Source organism: Sus scrofa, chromosome 9 (genome assembly GCF_000003025.6).
Source record: "Sus scrofa isolate TJ Tabasco breed Duroc chromosome 9, Sscrofa11.1, whole genome shotgun sequence".
NCBI classification, from domain to species: domain Eukaryota; kingdom Metazoa; phylum Chordata; class Mammalia; order Artiodactyla; family Suidae; genus Sus; species Sus scrofa.
Genome location: NC_010451.4, coordinates 53,029,439 through 53,047,716, shown reverse-complemented (window position 1 = coordinate 53,047,716; position 18,278 = coordinate 53,029,439). Strand labels below are relative to the sequence as shown.

Sequence of the window (18,278 nt, the reverse complement as noted above, 5' to 3'; positions counted from 1 at the left end):
GTCAAGTATTATTTGGTAGACAGGGCATAATGTTTGTCCCTCACCCCAAAGTCCTATGTTGAAGCCCTAACCACTGCCCACTTCCCAACCATGTGATAGTATTTGGAGATGAGGCTTTGGGGTGGTAATTAGGCCATGAGGGGGAGGCCCCCACAGTGGGGCTTTGGCATTAGAGACACCAGATAGATGTGTAGGCCTGCCCTCCCTGCCACTTGGGGACACTGTGAGTGGGCAGAAAAGAGTCCTCACTTCACTAGATGCCATCCCTGCTGCACCCTGATTTTGGACTTTCTGGCTTCCAGAAATCAGAGGAAATGAAATGTCTGCTGTTTTTTGGGGGAGGGTGGGGAGCTAAGTGTTTCTTTTTTTTCTTTTTTCTTTTTCCTTTTTTTGGCTGCTCCACAGCATATGGAATTCCCGGGACAAAGATCAGACCTGAGCTGCAGTTGTGAATTTTGCCGCAGTTGCAGCAACTCTGGATTCTTTAACCCACTGTGCCAGGCCAGGGATCAAACCTGCACCCTGGTGTTGCTCCACAGTGGGAACTCCATGTCTGTTGTGGGGGAGGGGGCATCAGCGGATGGGAGGGAGAACAGAGAACACCACCCCTTCTCTCAGCCATGGGTAAAAAAGGGCCAGAAGATGCTGGGGTGTTCTTTCTGGATTGTTCCCAAAACAGAAAGCTGGTGTTCCCTGCAGCACACAGCAAGGCTGTGATATGTCATCGTCTGTGGGTTACAATATCATGAGAGTCTTCAGGACACATGGTGATTCCCTTGAGAATGGAGGAGGGTGAAGTGGGGGTAGGATTTAAGAGGACCTGACTCTTCCGTTAGTCCCTTGGGAAAACTAATGCGCCCTTTGGGCTGTCTGGACAGCAGTAGAAAGGCCCCTGAGTTCAGAAGGCAAAGAAGCACAGGCCCACGGAGAGCCCCTTGTCCTGGACCCCCCTGAAGCATCCACCCGAGCAGCCGTGCTGTCTCACCTGGGCCCTCTCTCTGACCTGGGCCCCCACTGAGTCCAAAGGAAGGAGACTGAACCTCTCAAGGACCAAGAACAGAACAAGGCTGGACACAACTGGCTCCACTCCCCGGGGTCTTGTCTGGGAAGGGAGATCATCCATCCCCCCAGCAATCCTCTGGGACTTTCCAGAATTGACCACACATGCAGAGGCTGCCACAACTCTCCCAAGGCCTGGGCTTTGCTGGGAGCATCAACACTTCCTCAGCCCCTCCTGAGAAGGGCTGTCAGACATCCTACCAGACTAGGACCACACGTTTGCCTCAGGTCCAGCACCTACCATCCAGGACCCATGCCCCCGGCGGCGAGGTGTTCACTCACAGCTCCCACTGGAAATCCCGGCCCTGCTCTACGTAATCGGGAATTTCAATATGTTCGCAGTCTGAGGCTGGCCAAGATAAACCTAATGGATTTGGTTTAATATCTGGTGCCAAGTAATACACAGCTGATTAACCCAGCTCACAGATGCACTGGAATCAACTGGCTGTTCCCAGTTCCTCCATTTACTCTTTCTCAGGCAGGCATCGACAGAGAGGGACCACCCTGGCCTGGCCCAGCCCAGCCCGAAGATGTGAAGATGCTGGCAGTTCTGAGGAAGGGGCTGTGCCCTGCAAAACAGCCTTGGGATGTTGACTTTCTATACTGGACAGTTAGTGTGAAGACAGCTGTGAGGCACACAGAACACGGATGGCTTTCTGCCGCCTAGGTGGCGAGACAAAGGGAAGTGAGGAGAGGGTCAGAGGGGAAGGGGAGGGATGCCCACTGTTTGCAGACTCTGTGGAAACAGCTGCTAAATGGAAACCACTGAAGACCTCTGTGAGGGTAATGGCAGAGATTCCACTGGAGTGCTGAATGGTAAGGGAAGTGGTCATGTCTTACTCAGGAGACCCCAGTGCTCGGCTGACTATGATGCAAAGTCCAACTCGATTCCCAAGTAGTAAGAGAGAACGAAATATCTTGATACACTTCCTGTGCTTACTGACCCTGTGCCATATGATTGGGGTTCAAAACTACAATGGAAAACATCAGGGAAGAAAGTTGGTGAATGACGAAATGGCAAGAGACTATTAACAGAACAAGTGCCACTGAATGCCTATGATATGCTGAGTGCTGTGCTGGCTGCTGGGTATTGAGTGGACAAGCTGATCACAGCCCAGAGAGGAAGGCAGATATAGAATTAGGAGAAGGTGGGTGGACCTTCCGAGGTGGAGGCTCCACATTTTATAGAGTCTGCTCTTGAGGACTTCTCTTTGCCCCAGTGCCTCCTTCCTGAGTCAGTGGTTCCTAGGATCTGGTGCTTTACCTATGTTTTCAGCTCCCTTTTGTAACTGTACTTCTGGGCTCTTCCCTAAGAGTCTAGTCTTCTGTGTACAGTATGGGGAAGAAAGCTATATTTTCCCAAATTCTCCAGGTAATTCTGGCAATGAGCCGGATCTGGAACACTGCCTCAGTGGACCTACATTAGGTGACAGCAAGGGGGTACTAAGTACCAGGCAACTTAGGTTCTCTCTTGCAAAAGGAGATGCAGGGTGTCTTCTCCTCTGGGATGCCTGCCTGATGGTGTTGGGGTGTCTCTTCTGTGCCCATTCCTCAAGCAAAGCTCATTACTGAAATCACACTGGCTTATTCTGATTCTCTGCTCTTTGTTCTGAAATGACTGTGTCCTCTTATTCATCTCTCTTCCTTGGTGTTTGCCATAAGGATGCACAATAAATATCCGGTGTGGAGTGAGAAGCTGCACAATTTCCATGTATTTCACAGGGATAAAACATGGGTAGGGTGACATGCACGTGGAATATCAAGAGATATGCCAGAAACATCCCCCTATGCCGGGATGGCAGGTACTTTCACCGAAGCTTCTGGTGGCAGTCTGGTGTGACAGAGCTGGGACCTGAGCTCTGGTTGTGGGCTGCAAGACATGCTCAGGCTTTCTGGGAGAGGATCAATTTCTCCCCGTTTTCTCAAGCCCATATTTCACTTTTTAGTAGCCAATGTGAGGAATGAGAAGCATCTCAATGCGACTTGCAGGAAAACGCCCAGGATTCTTAGATATCCCTTTAAGTTCTTAAAAGCAAAACCTTTTGGCTCCCTGAATGCTCCCTCTTTAACAAAGGCAAGCAGCTTCGCCCCGCCCCCACTATCTGCTTTTTAAGGAACACCTATAATAAAACCACATTTTCAGAGACTATTAAATAACTGATGCTGGATTAAATCTTCTCTAATTTGAAGGCATGAAGAAGTAAAATAGAAAAATATTTTGAAATCTGTATGTCGGCTGAAACATTAAAAAAGAAGCAAAATGTTCTCTCTTCCAAATTGTTTTACTTTGTAAAGGTTTTCCCCTGCACTTACACATAAGAGTGTGATATGTGTGGGGAGGGGTGGGGAGGGGCAGGGAAGACACTGGAACTGGAAGGGGCAGTCTGAGAGTCTGAAGAGGTTTTGCTTTTCACTTGCTGGACCAACTCAAGTTCCAAAAACAGTGACATTCTACTGCCATCTCGTGGTGCTGTGAAATGCTCACAAGAGGCAGGATCTGCTCAGATGCTATAAACTAAATCCCCAAACATCCCAGTAGCCCTCACAAAGGTGTTGACCTGTGAAAAGATTAGAATGAGAAATAATCTTGCTTTTTTATTCAAAAGGATCAAGTGCTTTCACATCGATTTAGTTCAAAAGACCTCAGGTCTTAAAACTAAGGCTACCATGACATTTATTTTGCCACATATGACAGTTTCATGTTGAAAAGGCTCAACATAAAAAATTACCTTCAAAACCTACTGGGACATTCTCACATAAACCAGAATACTTTTAAAGGATAAAGTTCTGTCTTCAATATTCAATCTTTTCAATTTCATCCATGTCTTCAGGATCAAGTTGCTTAATATTGCTGTCTAAAAGAACAAAAGAGAATAGAATTGTCTTATTCCAGGGCCTAAATGAGATTTCATTCTGTCCAGTTACATTACATTCTGAAGACAGTGACACCTCGATGGAAAAGCATGGGGATAGGGATCCTCTCCAGATTAGATAAGGAAGGGATGGTATCCAAGTAATACTAATACTAATACTAATACTAATACTAATACTAATACTAATACCAATACTAATGCCAACAGCATCAGTGCACCAAACAAGAAAATAGGCCTAGATACCCTGGGACAGAAAAAAGGCCAGAGTGCAGTGAGGGGAGCCAGGGAAGGGGACTGACTGAGCTGAGCAGTGAAGGGGGTGTATACATGGGGGTGGGGGGGTGGGGATGGCAACAGGGAGCTTTGTTTAGCAACAGGGACCTTAAGGGTTCTTTCTCTGCCCCCATCCCTCCTAACACAGGAGTGCTTAATCATCTTCCCCAAAGGGTGCGCAGTCAGTCTACAAACCTTTTTTGGGGGGGTCTTTTTAGGGCTGTACCCATGGTATTAGGAAGTTCCCAGGCTAGGGATCCAATTGGAGGTGTAGCTGCCGGCCTACACCACAGCAATTCAGAATCCGAGCCGCGTCTGCAACCTACACCACAGTTCATGGCAACACTGGATCCTTAGCCCACTGAACAGGGCTAGGGACTGAGCCTGCGTCCTCATGTACAATAGTCGGGTTACTGCTGAGCCATGACAGGAACTCCTGAGCCTGTATTAATTCCGTTTGATTTCCCCATTTTTCTGTAACTACCACATATGATTGAATCCTGTGTCTCATGTGAGAACTCTGGCACTGAGAATTAGAAGCCTCCTACTCCATGGCTTCTGCCCCACCCCCATCCTATCATGAGACTCAGGGACACACTTGGTCACTGTCAACAAGGGCAGGCACACAGCTCTGACCACAAGGGTGCTACTCACTAAAGTGGTCCTGGATCTTCATCAGCAGGGGCAGCTTATCCACCTCGATCATGTTGAAGGCAAGGCCTTTTTTCCCAAAGCGGCCTGTCCGCCCGATGCGGTGGAGGTAGGTCTCATAGTCTGGCTCCTCTGCTTGGTTCACAGGGAGGTCAAAGTTCACAACAATTGTGACCTGCTTCACATCAATCCCTAGAAGAAGGTGGACACTGCAGAGTCCTGCAACTTTTTCCTTAGGACACAGCTATTCAAGAACCACATTTGCCAAGGGAATTCTCATTTATTAGACACGATTTATAGATCAAACCTGCTTTTACACAACTGAAACAGGTCCATTGGTCAGGCAGTTTGCACAGTATGTATATCTATGATGCTAGATAAGAGTCAGTAGAAGCCCCTCAGTCTCACGTCCCCATTCCCCCACCCCCACGCAGCCCCAGCTCCATCCCATTCCCTGGCCATTCCTCTGGTCAGGTCGTTTTATCTGTTGTCTCAATGGTTACAACAATTTCCAGACTGGTCCCCCCCACCTTCCACCCCCAGCCTCTCTTCTCCTGCCCCTTTAATCCCTCACCATGATCACTGCAGCAATGTCCAGAACACTTGTGTTGTCCAACTGCCCAAAAGATAAAGTACAAACAACTCAAGACTTCCAAGCTCCCTTAAGTTGCTTCTCTTTCCCTCCTGACTGACAAATTCAACACTGTAGTCAGAGTCTTGCCACTTCCCAGAGAAACTGTAAACTCTCATCAAACTGCATTCTCCTTTTCCTTCAACACCTTTCACGTCTCATGTTCCCCAGGAAGACTTCTGTGCTAGTTCAATGCTTCCATCCCCCAATATTAATAGCTCTCTGGGGCATAATCCTTGTCCTCCTTGCACTCTGCTTTGACTCTGGAGCATTTTGTGCCCTCTTTCCTATGGGGTCTAGAGTGGTGCTGTTCAATATGGTAACCATTAGCCTCATGTTGGCTATTTAAATTAATTCAAATTAGAAATCCAACTCTTCAGCCACACTAGGCACACTCCAAGCACTTAATAGCCACCATATATGGCTAGTGGCTGCCAACTGGACAGCACAGAACAGAAGACTTCTATTAATGCAAAAATGTCTACTGGAGAGTGCTGGTCTAGAGAGTCAGGAGCCGAGGCAGTGAACTCTCGAGTGGTAGGAACCTCATCATTTTCCAGGCTCCTCCTCCAAAGTGCCAAGCTCAGCACTCATGGCTGGTCCTCAGTTCCATCTGTAGAACTAGCAATAAATTAGGAAACATGGTTTGAGAATGGGGCAAGGAGACAGGAGGAATGAGAAGGGTAGGAAGGCAGTCCACTTGAAAAAACAAAGATTTTTTTTCCCAGTAGATAACAGGTTTAAAATTAAAAACACCTCACAGATGACCAACATCATGAGTCATTAGGGAACACAAGTTAAAAACACAAGACACCACATACATCTACTAGAAAGGTTCAAATGAAAAAAGAGTGTCAATACCAGTTACTGACAGGGATGCAGAACAATCGGAACTCTCCTGCATTGCTGGTGGAAATGCAAGATGCCACTTTAGGAAAAGAGTTTTGCGGTTTCCTGCAGAGCTAAATATACACTTGCCATATGACCCAGAAATCCTATTCCTAGGTATTCACCCAAGAGAATGAAAACATATGTCTACATAAACCCTATACATGAATGTTTATTACAGCTTTATTCAAGACAGCCCCAAGCTGTAAACAATCCAAATGTTTATCATCTGGTGAATGGATGAACCGTGGCACACACAGTCAGTGGAACACTACTTAGCAGTAAAACGGAAAGACCCACTGATACATGTAACAACACTGATGAATCCCAAAGTGTTATGTCAAGTGGAACAAGGTGGACACAAAGGCTACTAATCATATGATTTAACTTATATATCATTTTGGAAGAAACAAAAATACAGAGAAATTTGGTCAGTAGTTGTCAGGGGCCATTAGTTGCAGAAACTGATTTGCAAAGGAGTGTAAGGCAACTTGGAGGGGAAATGGAAATGTTCCGTATTTTGATTACAGTGATGGGCATGTGACTATATTTGTTTGCTAAAACTCACTGAACCATATCCTTAAAAAGAGTGAATTTTCATTGTAAATGGAACCTCAATAAACTTCACCTTAAGAGTGCTCGCGGGCTCGCACACACGCGCGCGCGCACACACACACACCTCTAGCACAGACGTTGGTCGTTATAAGAACTTTCTCCTTTCCATCCCGAAACCTCTGAATGATGGCAGCTCGCTGATCCACAGTCAGCTCTCCGCTTAACAAAGACACTTGGTGGCCATCCTGCATCATCTCCACAGTCAACCATTTGGCATTTCGACGAGTCTGCATGAAAATCAAAACCCAGCACAGCACCCAAGTTAAAGCAGCCTGGCTGTGTGTGCAGCGCTCATGTCTGCAGGCAGGGGAGCCAGGAGGGCTGCAGAGGAGTTCTGCCTAGAAGGACCTTTGAATGTGACAGGGAATTCTCCCTCCCCACCCCCCACCCCCAGTGCTTCTAACGGTCACATCCTCTCCACCTGTCAGAGCTCAGCTTCTCAGCCATGAAACAGAATAAGGCACTTGCCCACCCCTCCTGGTTGTCTGACCACAAATGAGGTAACCTGATAATGTTAACCTTGCTAAAGCCTTTACCTGCATCATGCTCAGCTGCTTTCATAATAATTCGATGAAGTAGATACCCAATGTCATTTAAAAAACTAAAAAATAAACTCAGAGCTTAAAACCACTAAGCAATCTGCTCAAGGTTACATGGCTGGTCTGGTTGGGCAGAGCTGAGCTTTCCTTTACAAGTGCGTTTCCAGGGCTGTCCTGTGTTGGGGGTATGGGGTGGGTGGGGCAGGCAGGTCAGTGAGACAGGTGAGATCCCACTCTTGTGGAGCTGCTGGTGGCCACATGGTAATGAGAAAATACAACCAAGATGAGAACATGAAAAACGTCAGATAAGAAAAGTAAATATGAAAAGAAACATAAGAGGCTATTAATAGTGAGTAATTGAGTGGTTACCTTGCTCATAGTAAGTAAGTTAGGAAGAGAAAAGAATTTTCTTTTTGTCTCTGTCTCTCTCTTTTTTTTTTTTTTTAAAGGGCCGCACCACCTGAGGCATATGGAAGTACCCAGGCTAGGGTTCAAATCGGAACTGCCTATACCACAGCCACTGCAACTGAGGATCCGAACTGCATCTGTAACCTACACCACAGCTCATGGCAACGCCCAATCCTTAACCCACTGAGAGGCAAGGGATTGAACCCACATCCTCATGGGTACTAGTCGGGTTTTTAACTCCAGGTTGGGTTAGGAACTCTGAGAAAATAATATTCTTAACCTGATGTGTATCTATGAAAACCCTATGATACACATCAACCTAAATGGGGAAATGTTAGAAGCAATCCTTCTAAAAGAAGGATGCCCTCTGTTCACATTGAAGACCTATTCCATTACTTAACCTTTCTAAGTTTTACCCCTAAAACAAAGACAATTTCCACTCAGAATTGCTCTGAAGATTAAACAGCATAATATACAAAAAGTGCTGAGACCATGGTGCCCAGCTCTATGGCACTTACTAGTCTTACTGCCCCTGCCTCTGCCTGCAGGGAGGTCTGGGCATGAGGAAGACGAGCTCAGGATTACCTGGCAGAAGATGATGGCCTGGCCAATGGTGATGCCTCCATAGATGTTGCACAGAGCTTGATACTTGTCTTTCCTATTCCCACACAATACATAATACTGTCGGATGTTGTTCAGGGTCAGCTCCTCTTTTCGTAACTTTATCACATTAGGGTCAGGAATGATTCGCTCAGCAAACTGCCACACAGAGTCTTCAAAGGTCGCTGAAAAGAGGAGCATCTGGCACCCAGAGGGTAAAGCTCTGTAAGAGAGGGCAGAGGAAGGCCATCACCCGGCTGCCATGCCTGTCACTCTCCTGGGGGCAGCTTCCAGCACTTGATGCCTACTGCCTCAGCTGTCTCAACCCTGAATCCTGCCCTGGGGCCAGTGTGCACTGCAGCAATGACTATGCTGTGGTAAAGTCCCTCCTTCCCACCAGGAATTTGGGAAAATGAATAAGCTGAATGTGGGGCTCCAGAGTGAAGACTAGGTAAGTAAGTGTTCCGGAGGGTTTGGAGGTTTTCATGCCAATCTTCTTCTTAGGACAGATGGGCTCATTAATAATTTTTATGTTGCTAACACTGATTCCTTGTTAGGAAGCTATTTTTGATATTCAGGTTAAAGAAAAGATACTATAACATGAATTTCACCTGTTTCTTTTTTTTTAAGGTGGCTATCAGAAAAATTTATTTATTTATTTACTTATTTATTTTTATTTATTATCTTTTTAGGGTCACACCCACAGCATATGGAAGTTCTCAGGCTAGGGGTCAAATCAGAGCTGCAGCCTATGTCACAGCCACAGCAATGCAGGACCAAAGCTGTGTCTGTGACTTAAACCGCAGCTTGCAGCAATGCTGGATCCTGTAACCCACTGAGGGAGGTCAGGGATTGAACCTGCATCCTCATGGATACTAGTTGGATTCTTAACCTGCTGAGCCACATGGGAACTCCAGAAAATTTTAAATTATACACCTGATTTGCATTATATTTTTATTAGTGCTGTGATTTAATGTATTTTAAGCAAAAGTAAGGAAAACTGAACAATGTACAGATGAACAACCAACATACATACTCTAATTTTACTTTATATTCTCTTGAGTAGAAAGCCCTTTTTGACTATTAAATCTTTCCTGGATTTCTGCATCTTTCATTTACTGCTCTATTTAAACATATCAACTTACTGGTAAGGGATGGCAAGAAGGGAGTCTTGCTGGATCTTTGGCCAAAATTTTTTAAATAGGAAGGCTGGCTGAAAACATATATGAGGAGTAACTGGACCCACCTTACTTGGGCAGCTAAGCATGTACAAGCAGAAGAGTCTCAGTAGAATGTGAGGGTAGCAGAGCACTGAAATAGGGTATCAAGCAAAAACACACATACTGAATGGTAGACCCTTCTCAGTCCATTCCCCAGCCCTGCTTCCAGGATGCCAGCAACTGAATGTCCCAGGAAGGAAATTAGAGACATTACATACCTCCAGGTGACAATCATATTAAAGTAAAGCTTCTAAGTTATAAGCCCCAACCATGCACACTGAGCTGTCAATAAGCCTTCTAGTTCCTCAGCTCAGAGTGTGAAAGGCTAGTCCAGTATCACCAGATATGAGGAGGAAAGGCCTGCCGTGAAGACAGAGACTCTAGCCAACAAGCAAAATGAAACAGGTAATACAGGTGTTGAGAAAAAAATTTCAATACTATAATTAATATCCTTCAAGAGATAACTGTAGATATCCATGTACCTTTATGGTGTTACGGATATGTCACATCCATTAACACAAGAAAAGGAAGCTATGAAAAAGAAACAGAGGACAATGCCAGTGTGATCCAAAAGGACAGAAAAAGGTACCTGACTGTGTTATTTTAGTGACAGATGGAGGGACACATTCAACTGGGTTAAAGAGATAAATAATGGAAACAGAGCATCTTGCACAAATGAAGGGACAAGTTTGGGACTAGGTGTGGCAGAGAAGGGATGCCTATATAGAAAGTGAATCACACAAATTCAGATTGAGAGAGGCAATACCTCTAAACTAAGGGGTTTTGGTCTCCTCCAAGCACACCAGTGCTCAGCTGGCAACAGTGGATGCTGAATTAGCTTGGTGATACCATACAAAGGGAAACACATGACTATATCCTTCCCTTGATGTCCCTATGAAACTGAATGAAGTTACATTTCCTGGTTCAGAGGATGCAAGTAAAACATCCTGTGGGTGAACACGTGGGGGAACTTTAATGCCTACATCAAGTGATGTGTCAAATCACAGCAACACAAAATATACTCCCACATCTCTTAGGCACTTGAATTTGAAAAATTCAGGAGTTCCCGTTGTGGTCCAGCGAAACAAATCTGACAAGGAACCATGAGATTAAGGGTTCGATCCCTGGCTTTTCTCAAGTGGATTAAGGATCTGCCATTGCCGTGAGCTGTGGTGTAGGCCACAGACATAGCTCAGATCCTGCATTGCTGTGGCTGTAGCGTAGGCCAGCAGCTATAGCTCCAATTGGACCCCTAGCCTGGGAATCTCCATATGCCGCGGGTGTAGCCCTCAAAAGAAAAATAAATAAGATAAATAAATAAATAAAAATAAGTGATACAGATTCCTGAAGCCCACTCCCAGAAATTCTGATACAGTAAACCTCAGGTTTAGCCAGATAATCTTAAATTTTAAGCCTCTTGGTGATCCTGGGAGAGGAGCCTAGGAAATTGAGATTTATTTAATATCCACAGGCAAAATCAGGACTAGAACACTAGTCTCCTGATCCCAGGTTACTGTGTCCTCACAATAGCACTATCAAGTTTTAATCAATTCTTTTTAGAATTGTGCTCGAAATATAAGACTATTAGCAAAATTTGGTGCAGACCCACTATATGGTTTCGATCTGTAATCCTGTGGCACAAAAGCAAAGCAGTCAAAGATTAGAAGCTGAAAAAATTAGGAAATTACAGCAGGCTGAAGACCTGTTGAGCTGGTGAAAATCATAAGAATTTGTTTTATTTTATTTTAATCTAATTATCTATTTAATTATTTTATCTATTTTAATCTAATTATCTATTTATTTTATTTAAATATAATTATCTATGTATTTATTTTACGGTCATACTTGCAGCATATGGAAGTTCCCAGACTAGGCATAAACAAAGAGCTGCAGCTGCCAACCTACACCATAGCCATAGCAACTCTGGATCCTTAACCCACTGAGCAAGGCCAAGGATTGAACCTGCATCTTTATGGACACTATATTGGGTTCTTAACCCACTAAGCCACAATGGGAGCTTCTCCAAACTTGTTTTAAAGATGAAGGAAGTGAGGAATAAGCAGTGAAGACAATTAGAAGCAGCAGACAAATGAAATCCCTCATCTGGACAGAAGATCCAGGAAAAAAAGGATGGATGGGAAGATTACCTTTGAATACGAATGCTTTGGTCTGAGAATCCTTGTGTGTCGATCATCACATCTGCTTCATCCAGGACAAACACACGAATCTTAGTCAAATCAATTAATTTTCGCTTGAAACACCAATCTAGGACAGTCCCAGGAGTGCCAATTATAATCTGTTTGGTGATGTCAGTGCCTCTGGGAACTAGGGAGAAAAGGGTTTGAAGGCCTCCTTCAGATGCAAACCACTCTAACAGTCCACAATGCTGGCAACACAGCGTATTTCATAATGGTTTTACCAGTGCAAACCCTGAGGGTCTTTGTGGGTTTTTGATTTTGCAGAGCTTTAGGATAAATTCCAGAGTTTTTAGGTTTATGGTAATGATAACAGTGTTACATATTTGGTTCCTTTTTTTTTTTTTTTTTTTTGTCTTTTCTAGGGCCACACCCTTGGCATATGGAGGTTCCCAGGCTAGGGGTCTAATCAGCTGTAGCTGCAGGTCTACACCCCAGCCACAGCAACGTGAGATCTGAGCTGCATCTGCAACCTACACCACAGCTCATGGCAAGGCCGGATCCTTAACCCACCAAGCGAGGCCAGGGATCAAACCTGCAACCTCATGGTTCCTAGGCAGATTCATTAACCACTGAGCCATGACTGGGACTCCAAGGGTTGCATATTTGATTCCACCCCACAACCACATGAAAAGCCCCCGCAGCATTGCCATTGTCCTATAGAAACACTAGCACAGCATGAAAGCCCTACTTCCTCAAATGGAAACAATCAAAATGTCACTCAGCAGGTTACATGAAATAAATGATGGAATATTACACAGTGAGTCAAAAGAATGAGCTGGGGCTATACGTACTGACATGGAAAGATGTTTCAAACATGTAAGATTTTGAACAGTATGGGAAAAAATGCTCCCATTTTTATAAACAGTCAAAAACAAAAGAACAAAGATTTGTTAACAAAACCTTAGCTGTCTTGGGAAATAGGTTTTTGAAAGGAAGAACAACTTTCACTTCTACCTTTGAATTCCCTGTGTTTCTGCAATTTAGATTTTTTTTCACTATACACATATAATCCTTTAATGAGAAAGGAAAACAATAAAAGTGGTTCTGCACAAAACAACTGAGCCTCACAGAAAAGAACAGGCAAAAGCATCCTCTTTTGGGATGTGGGGAATGATGCAGCTAACACTTACTGGGTCATTGTCATGTGCCAGGGTGTGCACAGTGTTTTAGCTATTTCATTTCATTTCATTTAGCTGTTCGTCCAGTAACAACTCTATGATACAGGTGCCATTATAGACCCCATTTTAGAGGCGAAAAAGCAGAGAAGGTATATACCACGTGTCTTAGTGGTAGAGTCAGGAATTACAATATCAGCCAGGACTGGCTTGCTGGTACATACTTCGATTTCCTCGAATGGCGTACATCACTTGAACATCCACACAGAATCTCCCCATCCGTTCCACCACACGGCCAGTTTGCAGAGCCAATTCATAAGTAGGAGCCAGGCAGAGGCACTGAGAGGGAGAGAAGTGGAAAGGAGAAAGGTTCGTAACAGTCATCATGCAATTCTGAAATACAATTAAAATTTATAGAGGAAAAGGCTCAGAGTGAAATGGGAGATTTGGATTGACTAGAATATTTTGTTGCTGTAAACTTTTGTTTCCCCACAGCTTTGAGGGCACCCAAAACTGGCATTCCCAGTTTGTCAAACAAATTGATGAGTACAGGCTGGAGAAAGAGGGAAAGATCACCAGATACTTTCCATGAGTGGAAACTAGGCTGAGAGAAGGGCAAGCTCAGTTCCAGGCCCTGCTTAGTCACTCACTGACAACTATGATCTTATGTGTGACTTTTCCCTCTCCAAGCTTCATTTTCCTCCTCTGCTAAATGAGTGAGAGGGACCAGGTGATCTATAGCCATCTAGTTGTCACTACTAGGTGCTCATTTTGTTTAGAGCACAGTGCTAAAAATGTATATTATTTCACTCAATTTACACCACAATCCTATGAAGCAAGCATTCATCCATTCATTCATTCAATGTTTAATGGTTGGTTTCTATAAGCCAAGAACTGTGCTCAGTGTTAGGGTTCAAGGGTGAACAAAACAACTATAATCCATACCTTCATAGAATGTTATCTTTATAGACAAGAAAACATACTCAGAAAGATTTACTAACTTGCCTAAGACGTTCCTGGTAAAGTGAGAGATTGGGATTGGAACCAAACTATAAAGCTTGTATTCTCAGTCCTGGCCCCATACTGCTGCCCAGCACTCAATGATTTTATGAAAGCACGTCTATTCCAAATATCACTGCGTCATTGCCGCAAAAGTGCCCATTACTAAAGTATCATTGGCATTGCAAGCATTCCCATCTTTCTCTCAGCCTTTCCTTACCTGTGGAAACAATTCCAAGGCATTAACTCTGCTTAGCATTGCCAAGACAAAAGCAGCTGTCTTTCCTGTTCCAGACTGGCTCTGGGCTATGAGGTTCTGTGGTCTGTAGAAAAGAAGAGATAGGCATAAACGAACTATGAGACTAAAAATTCCCAAGTTGGCATACCACTACTCTGGAAACTCACGGGTGTGCCAGCATCATAGGGAGCGCCATCTCTTGAATTTTGGATGGTCTGTTAAATCCCATTGCATAGATCCCTTTTAGTAACTCTTCCTTTCTGTCAAAAAAAAAAAAAAAAAAAAAAAACCGAATACTTAAAGCCTGTGATTGGTCAGTAGCCTCAGAAACACAAACCTGAAAGGTGCATTTCTACTTAGGCTACTTTGCAATTGAATATAAAAAGGAGTTTAGAAATATACAATCTATACCTCAATTCCCAAACATACACAATCATGCCTGTACAGTTGGACCACTAAAAATAATAAGTTAGGTCATAAGCTTAGGCCAAGGACAGCAATAAGGGCCTGGCATTGGACTGTCTGCTGAATCAAGAAAAGGAAAAGGAAAAACTATTCTGATAGAACTATATTGATTTTCCAGGAGAGTTATATTTTCCACATGAGCTGAAAACTAAGTGAAATTTATCGTTCCTTCCTTCCTTTTTGCTGCACCCTCAACATGTGGAAGTTCCTAAGGCCAGGGATCCAATCCAAGTCACAGTTGTGACCTGTGCCACAGTTGCAGCAACGCCTGATCCTTAACCTGCTGAGCCACAAGGGAACTTCCATTTACTTTTTTAAATCAATGAAAAATGTCAATTTTCAGAGAAGACATTTAATTTAGGTGATTCTTATATCAATTCTCTCAAGGAGCAGAAGACACATTATCTCATTCTGAGCCAGTATTCTTAAATGCGTCTTTCCTGGGGTCTTGTGATAGACGTTAGAAAGAAAATAAAGTGAAGTAGGCTGGAACACTTCCACACAATGATGTGCACATTTTGGATGCGCTTAATTGGTAGATTAATAGATAGATTACTGACAGCCAAATTTTAATCACAGGTAAGCTTCTCCTTCTACTTAGAAAACAGACACTGGGATTTTGGATTTCTGACCCCTTACATAAGTTCGTATCAGTAACTCTCTCTGTTAACAATTACATTTCATTAATGCCAACTGATAAACTCCTAGGAAATGCAAACTCATTTGGAAAAGTTACTCATTTAAATACCATTTAAAATAAGACATAATTAGGAAGGTAAAAGTTGTAACTTATCTCAAAGGGATATGGGAGGATATTTGGGCTACGAATTTTTTTTTTCTTTTTATGGCTGCACCTATGGCAATATGGAAGTTCTTGGGCTAGGGGTCAAATTGTAACTGCAGCTGCAGGTCTAAGCCCCAGCTTGTGGCAATACGGGATCCTTAACCCCTTGAGCAAGGCCAGGGATCAAACCTGCATCCTCATGGACCCTATGTCAGGTTCTTAACCTGCTTGGCCACAACAGGAACTCCAGGCCATGAAAAATCTCTGCTATCTGTGTTCTGGTGTGGTAAGCAGCAATAAGGCTGTGTCTAGCTTATCTAGCCCTCTCAGCCCAGCAAGGTTCAAGTATTTTACCATCAAAAATGTTCTCAAGTTGCACAGTTTAGATGCCCTAGAGTTCCTCTTTGAGATGTATTTTCACTGCATGCAAAATGTCCACATCTCATTTGAATATTGAATATTAGAACATGAAGATGGTTTTTATTATTAGCAGATTAGTTTGTTCTGTTCAATGTTTTCCGGCATTTCCTACACTTGATGTAAAAATACTCACAGCCGCAGCTCTTCAAATGTTTTCACTGAGTAGAGTGGAGAGCTGGGATCCTTTTGTAAGACTTCAACTCGGTGACTGGATTCTACTAAGGACTGCCGGATTAACTTGTTTAAGAGTGAATTAGCTGCCAAATCCACTAGAAAAGCAAGGATTGAAAAAAGGGATATTGCAGGGGGAAAGTCAAGCCTCCTGACTGCCATCTAATAAGTTGCTTCCTTCCACTCAGTGGTTGTATATTAAGCAAGTGCTCCTACTCTCATTTTTCTTCTTAAAGAAGGTTCTAGAAAGAATGACACAGCACTGAAAATTCTTTTTTTTTTTTTTTTCCCCAATGAGGATCCAGTTTCTTATGCTCTGCAGCTACACCAGCCTCTAACCTCAAGTAAGACAATATCCACTGCCACCAGACCTAATTTTTCCTTGCCGGCTGAAAATTCCTAACCCATTCCCATATATTTGATTTCAACTTCCTCTAAAGAAATAATCCTCACTGCTAAGTTAACATTTCTTCTAATATTCATATTCATAAAGAAAACAGACCCGCAGATGGTTCTTTTCCAATTAAGATATTATTCACAGTGTGAAAGTCATAAGTAACTGAAACCAGTAAAAGAATGCCAGTAAATACACGCAAATGAATTTATTTCCTACCTACATCTTCTTCATCATCTTCTTCAGTGTTATTAACAGAACCATCTACAAGGATGGAAGAGAAACAACTGTAAAGACAATTGCTAAGCAGAAATGTAGACTGTATTGTCCCAGTTCCCCTTGCTCATTCTATAGAGTGCACATCAGGAAGAACTAAGCAGTGGAGGAGTGGGTAAAAAGATGGTGAAAGTAGTGGTCGGCCTTGAATGTTAAATTAAGGGAGCCCAGGTTGCCAGGGACATGAGGAAAGCAATGCTTTTTAATGAGTCGAGGCCAGTTTGCTTTACTCACCTACGTTTGGGACAGTAGTATTCTTAATACCCCGAAGGTTCTTCGGGGGGTGGATGAGGTTTGAAAACTATTGAAAGATACAAATTTCAGTCAACCTTAGGAAGCAAGCCATCAAGCAGCCCAGTGCTACCCCCTAACAGGGGCCAGAGGGGAGGCAGGGAAGACCATGCCAATACTTTTTCCTTTGCAATGTTACGTATTAATGAATTCCTTTCGGGAAGAGGTGTCCCATATGAATTATCCTAAAACTGGAGACTTTCTGCTGCCCCTGTAAATGAAGATCCTCTTTATTAGCCTCTAGTCTAAATGTGACACTCCTTGGGAGTCACAGCAGAAGGTATGGTAGATAGAAAGCGAGTTGGTAGATGAGATGGAAGCTACTGAGGCTCAATGTCAAATCAAGAGAGCAGAAAACTCAGCGTCTAGCCGGGGTTACCAGCTGCTTTCCCTCCCGCAGGTGTCTTCATTTTGCCCTTTCAAACCAAAGGTCTTATTTCTCTCAGGGTCGCCTCTCCCGTGGGCCTCTTCCAAATCCTTGCCACATCTCCCCTCTGCCATTTGACAGCCCACTCCAAAACGCTAGCGGGGCTCCCCCTTCCCCTCCCCTGCACATTTTCCTCTGAGAGTGCTGTTCTAGCCCCCGCCCCCTTGCCCTCCCCGGCTCATTGGCGGTTACGTGGCGGTTCAGCCGCTCGCTCTCCGCAGCCCCGGCGTCGCCTCCCCAAAGTAACGACGCCATAGCTGTGATCTCGGCTTCCGCCCCAGCACGTGCGACCACACCAGGCGCGAGGCGGTGCCGGGCCCCACCCAGCGGCCAATTATCTTTCTTCTGAGGGCGGCGCGGGGGTATAGGGAAAACACCCGCCGCGCGCAGGCGCGGGAGCTCTGGGGAAGTGGGAGGAGTCGGGAGAGGAGTGGGGGGTGGGGCGCAGGCCGAGGGAGCGGGCTGTAGAGATCCTCCTGCAGCAAGGTTTCTGTTGGATCAGCCCCCTACCTGCACCAGGCGTTAGAAACCCGGCCTGGACGCTATCGCTGTGAAAGCACACCTGCGGCCGACCTATGCTAAGTCAACAGTAGCAGGACTGTAAGCCTTAGGCAGTAGTCTTTGCACAGATTCGAGAGTCTTACCTCTCTTACCCCACCATCTTCTCCACAGATTAGTCTCCTGGTGGTGAGGCAGGATCCCTGCACCATACTTCAAGCTCTCACGCCCGCGTCCTCCTACCC

At 44.4% G+C, this 18,278-nt stretch overlaps 1 protein-coding gene across 5 annotated transcripts; it reads right to left on the bottom strand.

The window, feature by feature from the left end:
- Nucleotides 3,629–18,267, bottom strand: DDX25 (DEAD-box helicase 25). Of its 5 annotated transcripts, none has more exons than XM_021063098.1 (12): nucleotides 17,728–17,917; nucleotides 17,052–17,118; nucleotides 16,761–16,805; nucleotides 16,110–16,245; nucleotides 14,475–14,567; nucleotides 14,290–14,392; nucleotides 13,295–13,409; nucleotides 11,905–12,022; nucleotides 8,523–8,760; nucleotides 7,055–7,217; nucleotides 4,860–5,048; nucleotides 3,629–3,914 (listed from the first exon to the last, which is right to left on the bottom strand). In XM_021063098.1, exons 1-12 carry the CDS (start codon nucleotides 17,788–17,790, stop codon nucleotides 3,853–3,855), a joined length of 1,392 nt encoding a protein of 463 aa, XP_020918757.1. In that variant the 5' UTR covers nucleotides 17,791–17,917; the 3' UTR covers nucleotides 3,629–3,852. The 5 variants fall into 5 exon arrangements, with proteins under 5 accessions (XP_020918757.1, XP_020918756.1, XP_020918759.1 ...); XM_021063097.1 differs by having other exon boundaries at nucleotides 11,905–12,082; nucleotides 17,728–17,916; XM_021063100.1 differs by lacking the exons at nucleotides 17,052–17,118; nucleotides 17,728–17,917 and adding an exon at nucleotides 18,180–18,263 and having other exon boundaries at nucleotides 11,905–12,082.